The sequence below is a fragment of the Uranotaenia lowii genome, chromosome 1 (genome assembly GCF_029784155.1).
Source record: "Uranotaenia lowii strain MFRU-FL chromosome 1, ASM2978415v1, whole genome shotgun sequence".
NCBI classification, from domain to species: domain Eukaryota; kingdom Metazoa; phylum Arthropoda; class Insecta; order Diptera; family Culicidae; genus Uranotaenia; species Uranotaenia lowii.
In genome coordinates, this window is record NC_073691.1 from 112,527,699 (window position 1) to 112,537,899 (window position 10,201).

The following is a 10,201-nucleotide window of genomic DNA, read 5'->3' on the forward strand; positions in this document are numbered from 1 at the left end:
ATCTGAAAGTTATTCAACTGGTGTTGCTCTTCTTGATATTGAAAAAGCTTTTGACAGTGTTTGGCACAAAGGTTTAGTAGCTAAACTAGCTCGATTTGGTTTATCCCGTATATCTCACCAAAACTATTCAAAATTATTTGACTAGCCGAACCTTACAAGTAAGCTATCAGAATTCATGCTCTGAAAGGACACCCATTAGAGCTGGTGTCCCTCAGGGCAGTATACTTTGGCCAATTTTATACAATATTTTTATTTCTGATCTTCCTGATGTACCAGACGGAAAACGTAGAAGATTATTTGCTGATGATATATACTTTGCTTTTTGCCAAAGGTCGGAATTTACGGGTGGTACGCAGTAGATTGCAACAAAATTTAAATTCCTTTTTGAATTACTTGAAAATGTGGAAAATTTCTCCTAACGTTTCCAAAACTCAACTAATTTTATTTCCCCATAAGCCAAGAGCTGAATTTTTAAAACCTAATGAAAATCAATCCATAACTCTTAATGGGGTTTCATTAGAATGGTCTGATCTCCTGAAGTACTTGGGACTCACACTTGATCGAAATCTTACTTTTAAAAATTGCATTTAAGATATTCAATCAAAATGTAATAAATACACTAAATCTCTTTATTCTCTCATCAACAGGAAATCCAAGTTGTGTTTGGGAAATAAGATGCTTATCTACAAACAGGTGTTCCGACCAGCGATAATGTATGCAGTTCCGATTTGGTCTAGCTGCTGCGCGACGTTAAGAAAGCCATCCAGAGGATTCGGAACAAGTTCTGAAAATGATTTTGCGGCTTTCACCTTGGCACAGCACCGAAGATCTTCATCGGATTGCGGGCATTGAATCGATCGAAGAGATGGCCAACAAAATCATCTCCAACTTCAGAGGCAAATCGATGCAGTCTTGCATCCCAGAGATTCGTTCTCTTTATAATTAGTTTAATTTTAGGATAGTTTTTAGTTTTAAGTATAAAATATTTTTGCCATTACAGGATGTTCTCCTACATTGAATACTTAATTGCGCTCAGCGAATTTAAGTCTTATAAATAAATTTTTATTATCTAGTAAACTATAGGGCTCTGAATAGTTCATTATTGAGCTGAACACCTAATTTAATGTATTAAAGCTTAGTTCTTTTTGAAATGGGACAGTTACGAATGCCTGTATCTCAAAAACCATTCGTTTGATCCAAATACTTTCTATGGAGGAAATGAAGATAATCTTATGATAATTCATGAAAAAAATTTAAAAAAAATATTTATCGTTTTTAGTGAGTAATATCTCTACTTTATTCTTGTTATCTCCCATCGGCCGGCGCACACTTTTTTCAGTCATGATTTTTATCAGTTTTTCAAACTTATACTTCGTCTAATCTGTATTTTAGGTAACTGCATTCCTCTCTATCAATTTCTGCTTCTTTTTGGTCCAATACTTCTCTTTTGAAAAAAGCTGAGGGCAATTTGCATACAGCTGTATGCAAATCAACAAAATTTGATTATTTTTGATCCCCTTTGAAACGTTTTAAAAGGAATTTCCACTCGCGAAATCGAACAATAACGAAGTAAAACCATTATAAGATTGAACTTAAAGTATAATCGGTTGGTATAGATTGTAGGTTGCGAAAGGTCCCTACAAGATTACTCGTTTTAAGGCTTTTAAAAACAGCGAAAACCAAAGTTTTCGTTTTGGAAATTGTTGTTTTTTTCCAGCATATTCTTAGCAAATCATTGTATTTTATTCGAAACAACCAGGAAATACATATTTTAATATGCTAGGGACCTTGCCACGAGCAGACATGGTGTATGATTCAAACGCTTAAATATGTTTGCAAGAGGGTTTTACATAAGTTTGGTAATCCATCAGAAATCATCTGTCTCATTGCCTTGCTACCAGCTACACATCTTACGAGCTCTAGAACTAGCAAAAAAAATTGTTGTTTGAGGTTAGGTTTTAATGACTCATAACAAGGCAACACTTTCAGCTTATCGGAGGAATTTTTTTGGACATTTCAGCGATCTACATTTAGTTTTTCGCATATTTAAAATTAAAAATACTGGTATGGGATTTGACTTCAGTGACTTCCCCTTAACCGTAGTTGTCGATCATGTGCTTCACTCAAATGCTTGATTTGAACTTCGTGGACATTTTGCACAGTGTTTGCATACTTTTCCACCACTCACACACAGTAATTCTTTGAATAAACAACGGTTTTGACAGCTATCAATATAATAATGATGGATTTTGAAAGAAACTGTGCAAAATTATTTTTCTCCTTTTTTCTTGCATTGTAAATATCTCAAAAACGCGTTAATTTAAAATTTTGGAAGAAAAATAGGCCTGATAGTACTTTTCACAGGCAACATAATGCTTTAAAAGTTTTGAATGTCCGATTACTAGTAAATGAGCAATTAGCAAAAGAAAGTGTCCCATTTCTAAAAGAACTAAGCTTTAATGTAATATTAATGTAATGATGAATTGATACAAATAAAGACATATTAAAAAAAATCTGAGGTGACTTGAACAATTTTGACAGTTGATTGATAAGAAAATGCGGATTTGACACCACTTTTTTATATTTTTTGCGGTCACGATAAAAAAAAATCCAAAAAATATATTCTACACCCTTAATAACGGATAGTATGCCAATAGTGTCATATCGACACTCAAGAGCGGATAAGACAATATTATCTTGTAAACTCACCTGAAACCATGTCCCCAATCACCCATCAAAGTAGAATCATCGCACTGTACGGATTTGTCTGTAAACTGCTTATCCGTTTGAATCTTCTTATCATTGATGGTTTCAACGCCACAGCAAGAAGGTAGTTCCGGTTTAGTACGGCGAGATTCCTTCCTCTCCGAACAATGATTGCTTCGAGCACTGGCCACCCAACGTACGATTGGTAAACGGTGCCTCAATTTGGTCCGCACCGTTGTTGCTGTCGTGGCCGTGTCACTATCGGAATTAACGATGATAGTGGACCGCGATGAAATGGATTCCGGTTCTCCATTGTTAGATTCTTCTTTTCCGGTACCCGCATCTTTCTTGTTTTGAGCAAAATTTTTCATTCTTTCGAAGTTAGCAATAAACTTAAAAGCACTAGTAAGTAGGAAGGTATCTTATGGCGTTACCTACCTACCCAACTCAGTCTCTCGGGGGAGTATTTGGGTTTCGTGTTTTGAGAATAAAACTATCCACTTTTACATCATCGGTAGTAGGTTTAGCACACGGGAAACTGACTTGTTCCGTCCCAAATGGATACTGCCGCAACAATCGCTCATAATTTATGGGAAAGCTGTTGAATCAATATTTTGAGATCGATCGACCTTTAGCCTTAACATGACGACTGCTCCTGTAATGAAGGAAAATTCAAAAATTAATCGAGCTCATCTTTTCCATTCGATTGGATGAACCTTCCGAAAACTTCTCCTAGAGCATTTGTGTCAGTGAGTTACATATTGATAGTCTCTGCGAGTGCCAAAGAACGTTTTTCATGAATTAATTCACACATGGTACGCCATAGAAAAAACCTTTCTAGACAGAAGCATAGAAGAGTCTCATTACTGCAACCAGCAGACATAAAGAAAATTGAAAAAATAAGGCTTCTTGCTAGAAAAGTAAGCAAAAATTGCGGCGGCTAAATTTTCCTCTCGTTTGCTAAAATTTTAGTTCGAAAAAATTGCTAAATTGATTGCTAAGATTTAAACTGGTCAAATTTGAGCAAAGTTTTGCTAATATCCGGTCTCGAAAATTTTGTGTGTAGGTTTGAACATGAGTCATGGTTCAAAATCGTTAATAATGAAGGAGAGAGATAAGGAAACTAAATTGCATGTAGAATCGTTCTATGAAAACCCCATCGCCTGTTTGCGACATCGCCTAGTCTGGGGTAGATTGGTGCTCAATTGTACTTTGTCACAAAGGAATTTGTATTGATTGCATTGGAACCTAACTAAATGATTTCAAAAACAAAAACATTTCCAATGGTGGCTAAGGAACTAAAGCTTAGTTCATTTAGAAATGGGACGGTTACTAATGCGTTTATCATAAAAAAAAACATCCGTTTGATTAAAATACTTTCTATGAAAAAAAAAATATATATATATAGAGGTTATTTTATGATAATACAAGACAAAATTAGAAAAAAAATTTTATCATTTTTTATAAGAAATATTTCTACTTTATTCTTGTTATCTGGTCATGATTTAACAGTTTTTCTCACCTAGACTTCGTAAATCTGTATTTTGGGTGGCTGCAATGTCCGCTTCTTTTTGGCCCAATATTCTCTTTTGAAAGAAACTGAGGGCAATTTGGTGGATTCAGCTGTTTCGAAATTAACAAAACTTGATTATTTCTGTGTCACCAAAAACGTGTTTAATGGAATATCATCATGAGATTGAACAAGTATAATCAGTTAGTTAAGATCGTAGATTATACATACAAGAGCACTTTTTATAAGCTTTTAAAAACAGCGATAACCAAAGTTTTTGTTTTAAAAATTGTTGGTTTTTTCCACAGGAACAGAATCATGGCAAATCATTATATTTTTTACAAAACAAACAGCAAATGCAGACTTTAAACTGTTAGGGACCTTGTCACGAGCAGAAATGCTATAGGATTCAACCGCTGGAATTTGTATGTTTTTCACAAGTTTCGCCGTCCATCAGAAATCATCTGTCACATTGTCTAGGTACAGCTTACGAGCCCTGAAAAATTTGTTGTTTGAGGTAAGGTTTTAATGACTCATAGAGACATAGGCAACATTTTTAGTTTATCGGAGAAAAATTTGCCAAACATTTCAGCGATTTTCATTTAACTGCTGTCATCATGTTTGTTTATTCGTTCAGCAGGCAATCAGTTTTGCAAGAGTTGTGAACTGAAACTGACCAGTACCAAACCGATAGAAGTAAAATTTAACTGAAAATAGTCCAATAACATGAGTGTACAGTCAAATAAACAATCGACTAAGTATATAAAATTCTCGTGTAACGGTGTTAGTCGTACTACTCCTCCAAAACGACCCAACCGATTCTAATGAAATTATTTGTAGGTAGAATATTTTGTAGGTATGAGAATCCGTTATTATCAAATAAAAAGAACAAAGTCTCATCTATTACCCGAAATTATTAAATTCGTAGTTATTAGAATCAAAAAATGTTATGGCTTCCATTTTTTAGAAATTTTCTTTCCTTTGGGGGGTTTGTTTTCCGTCTCCATGGTCGAGGCGTTGCGAACAAACGTCGCGAGACCACTACGTTTGCATAGGACCTGTCTCATCACCTCTCTATGTACCTCATTGGATTACCATGGCATATAGCATACTGATTAGTGGTAACATTTGGGCGCGTACTTCTCAACCAAACATTTTTTCAATGCACGCGGTGGCGATATGAAGCCTAGATGTATTTTTTTCTTCTTGTTTTCAAGATCATGTGTACGATTTGAAAATTTATTTTAAGTGTGTGTCAATTGAAGTAACAATTGTTGTACAAAAAATATGAATTCAATACTGAAGCATATGAAATAAATAATGTTCAAGGGTGATACGGTCAAAATTTGGTGAAGGAAAAACGCGTGTGAATCGGTGAAATCTTTTATTTGAAAAATCAAATTAAATTCCTTTTTCAAGTTTAATTAGTATAAAATTCAGGAAAAATATTCAGTTAGGCTTCCGCTTTTCCAAATCCGAATTGCCGGGCCTTACGCTTAAACCCTGCCATTAGATTTTGTACAGCCACCTTGTCCACCTTCTCGCCGCAGAAAGTCCTTGCTGCTGCTGCAGTTTTTTTGGTCTTCTTTAGGTTCCGCTTGACAATAGCCCAGTATTTCGCAATTGGGCGGAGCTTTGGCGTGTTGGGAGGGTTCTTGTTCTTGGGAACCACCTGCACGTTGTTGGCGACATACCACTCCATGGCCTTTTCACCGTAATAGCAAGATGCCAAATCCGGCCAAAACTTTGACAGTTTCATGTGCTTGAAAATATCTGCTACCTTTTCCCTTCCTTTTGCCGTATAAAACTCCTGTCCCGGAAGCTGCTTGTAGTCGGCTTTGACATAGGTTTCGTCGTACATTACCACGCAGTCAAACTTCGTCAGCATCGCCTTGTACAGCATTCGGGATCGCGCTTTGGCCGTCGAATTTTGTTTATCATCGCGATTTTGAGTCACTACCTTATTGTAAGTCGATAGTCCGGCTCGTTTTTTGGCTCGATGCACGGTTGTAGACGATACACCCGGCTTATTTGCGGCATCTCGGAGAGAAAGGTTAGGGTTTCGCTTGAAACTACCGACAACTCTCTTTGGCGTCTCAGCGGCTTCCGGTTTTCGATTTCCCCCCGATCCAGACTTCCTGGCTGTCGACAAACGTTCCCCAAACACTTTAATTACATTTGGAACGGTTGATTTGGCAACTTTTAGCGATTTTGCCAGCTTTGCGTGCGAGTAGCTCGGATTTTCGACAACTAAAGAGTGAATTCCAAAATCAAAATAAGAGCAACATTCTTCACACACCCCTTCAAAATGAAGGGTGTTCAGGTTGTTTAAATACAAAATTGAATGAAATACGTCAAGTTGATATTGACCAAATTTTGACCGTATCACCCTTTATGACTCTATGCGTTTAAAAAAAATAAAGTGAGAAGATTTACATTCAATTGTGTAATCCAATACGCCTAGAAGGTTAGTTTTGATTCATATCGATAACAGAAAAAATAATATGAAGTTTTCGGCAGAAATAGATCGATTACATTTTCTGAACATATACAAATGTACTTAACTGAAGATGTACATTTAAATAATAAGAACGACAATAAAATCCGATGAAAATGAACAGATCCATGAACTGAACAAGAGCCTGTCTTCTAAAATAGATTATATTGGATTGATGTATTTAAAGGGCGAAAGCAGAGAAATTTTTTATTTTTTGCAAGCAAAAATTAAAGATATCAATAAAATAAACCACTTTTTCATAACAAAAAGGGAGGACAAATCATTTCACACTTTAGTGTGTCAAATTTCACACATTTTGGAAATATGTAGACCAACACATTAAATGTGTGAAGGTACCGCTCCACACTAATGGGAAACACCGCTTAAGGAAGCGAAATGTGTGCGTTTCACACATTATGCAAAAAGCGTTCAAAACGGGAAATGTGTGAATATCACAAAACAGTTCAATATAGGTAAACGAGAGGTGATAGTTAAACTTATTTTCTCTGTTGTGGTATGAGCCTACTTGGTTGAATGATTCAACTGAATCAAAGCAATCGAAAGATTCCTTTTAATTCAACCACGGTAAAATTGATTTATTTTAAAGATTTACACATTATTCTTAGATTTGTAAAAGTTTAACTATGGTAAAATCCGTTTGCACTTGTCCCGGTGTATCTTAATTGAAATTAAAAAATAGAAGCAAAAAATTTTTGATAACTGTTACCCTTCTCGGCACCAAAATTATCATTTTGAGGTTTTGTGTGATGTTGACATGAAATTTCGTCAAAGCATGTACAGAATTTTATTTTCAATCCATTAAATTTTTGAAAATCTACTTTTCAATCGATTGTTAATGAACAGATAAGGTAGTAAGTTTAAATCTTGAAAAGTCTTAAAAAGGACCCTCAGCACAAAAAAAGAGAAAATTGCTGTGATTCAGTGGAATAACAAAAATTGAAACATATTTTTTTCTCCTTCAAAACCTTTCTTTTCCTTGATTCATTGGGTTACAGCTTATCCATATGAATTGAATTTGCAATTTTTTCTTAAACAAATAAAAATATAGTAATTAGCAGTGTAACAGATTTCATACCATGACAAGTTCTGTTTGGTATCACTTCAAGTTGTAATGTGTCATGTCTACAAGTTTAATAGATTGACATGATTTTAACAAAGGAAGGTATTTGGGTACGAGATATGTTTCTATGATTGTCACAAATCTTTCTGCATTGCAGTGTAAAGAAAGGAGGGACAAAGGGATTTCCATATAGATTTGTTGTATAGCTTGATAACTTGTTAACCAATCAGGGCTTCCTTACAAATTTGTTGGATAGTAGGAGGCAAATCTCTTTTCATATTACATTTGGCATAATTTGAAAACTTATTAGACAAATAAAGCAAAAGGTTACGTCATTGAGAAAATAAAAATGATTTTATAGTAGCTTTCGAAAACTTGTTGCATCAGATGAAGGAAAGGTCATGAAGTTCATATCATTAAAACATACATTTTGACATCATTATAAACTCTATGAAGCTTATAAATGTAGTGTAAAAGTTTCAGATCTTGAAAAACAAATTTAGAGATCAATTTGAAGAAAATATTACTAATCATCTTTGTACTGAAATTTGAAATTCCAATGGCAACTCTCTTTTTAAAGCGTTTGCTTCTAAATTATTTTGAAATTTAGTTTGAAATGCTGCCTTAGAAATAAAACTAATTTTCAATCATTTTAACAAATTTCATATATTCTGGGAGAGTGTAGCAAAGCACACCGGGTCAGCTAGTTTGTTTATAAAAAAATACACAAGGTTCAGAATACAAAACAAGCGAAGAATACCACAAATTCGTACAGAATTATCAAAATGATTCTACCAACTGCTAAACAAACGCAAGTCTAACAATTGCAAATTATAAAAAAAAAACGGCAAAAAAACGATATTTATATAATTTTAACAATAAGAAGTTATAAATCCAATAAGCGCCTAAAATGAAAAAAAGGAAAGTCAATTTCCGAATTCTTTCGCAGTGATGATGCCAAAATGCTAGAAAACCATACCAAAATTCTCCTGAAATACTAAAATTAAAAATAAAAAAACAAATTCTAAGGGGAAAAATGCTCAATAATTTAAAAAATCATAGGTACAAAGATGAAAATGAATACAAAAAATTACAAATTAAGTTTAAAAAAAGGTACACAAATCCGAATTGCCAAAAACAACACATAATTAAAGTGCCAGATATGCTTGGAAAAATAAACATTTTTAATTTGTCTGTAATATATGACTTGTCTCAAACGTTTATTTTGTCTAATTATGCCTGAAATGTCGCAAGAAATAAAGGTTAAAAAACAAATTTCAACCGTGATTAAAACCTTTCAGAAAGCTTCCAGAAACCTTCCATCAACTTTGAGTTCAGTATTCAAAACGAACTATTGAACAAATTTTAAATGAAAAATAAGAACGTTGGTTCAAAACAATGTATTGGAGATTAAAAAATAAAAAGGTACATGCAATGAAATAACTTGGGTCTCAAACTTGAGGTTTGAGCTCAGAATCAGAAAATGAGTAAATAAAATCAAACTTTTCCACAGCCTTCTACGATAAATAAGCACACCTTTCCATATAAAAGTTTTAGTAAGCATTTTTCTCAAGTAATGGTTTCTTTTTAATACAAGATATCCTTAAGATTGTATCCATTTTCTTTCACTTACAATTGATCGAGAGTGTTGGGAACACGCGGAGTTCATAACTCGACCCTATTTCTAAAAGCACAAAACCGGAGCTTAAACAAAAACACGTTTTTGTACAATTTTTCTTCAGTTAAGATTTTCTCTCTCTTTCTCTTGTTCGGGGGAATATCACTTCTAATTTGACTTTTCGACTTAATAAGGTTATACCGCGTTATACCAACAAGCACCATTATGAATTTATCCATCGAACGGTATCATTGCACTGAGCTTAACTTTATCCTTCTGTTCACAAAACACTCTCCAACTGACATTTCGTTGTACGATCGCTTATCACACAGTTTATTGCGCAAAATTAAGATAACAATGAAGTCCTATTTGTTCAGCCTCCCAAGTGAATCAGACGACAAGCGTAAAGCAGTAGTATTTCGGAAATAAGACCCTAAAACTACAGTCAAAACAATTCCGCGCGTATGCCCACAGATACTGAGTCAGGCATTTTAAAACTTTCTGTCGAATGCGGTAAAAGCGATCCCGGACGCTGTTCCAATTAGAATGATATTAATTAACCGTTTCATTTCTCTGGAGCACTTGGGGCACTGGAATTCGTGACATCGTACACTATACAAATCACTCTTCCTCTTTGACCGCTAGGCGCGGTACATTAACTGAACCTCATTGAATTTTCTCTCTACTATTACCGAACGTTGGTGTATAAGGGAACGGACCGATGACCTATGTTCCTACGTCATTGCGCGGAATAAGCCGATATTGTATCACGGTGAAGAACGCCACTTG

The 10,201-nt window shown here is 34.6% G+C and overlaps 1 protein-coding gene across 1 annotated transcript in view; it reads right to left on the reverse strand.

The window, feature by feature from the left end:
• The window catches only part of LOC129738823 (protein unc-13 homolog 4B), a 90,636-nt gene extending 80,595 nt beyond the window's left edge, over positions 1-10,041 (reverse strand). Inside the window, exons 1-2 of the mRNA XM_055730117.1 lie at positions 9,428-10,041; positions 2,710-3,361 (exon numbers count right to left, since the gene is read on the reverse strand). Of these exons, the coding sequence (XP_055586092.1) occupies positions 2,710-3,077 (368 nt within the window). The 5' untranslated portion in view covers positions 3,078-3,361; positions 9,428-10,041. The remainder of the gene's footprint in view (positions 1-2,709; positions 3,362-9,427) is intronic.
• Between the last annotated feature and the right edge of the window lie 160 nt (positions 10,042-10,201).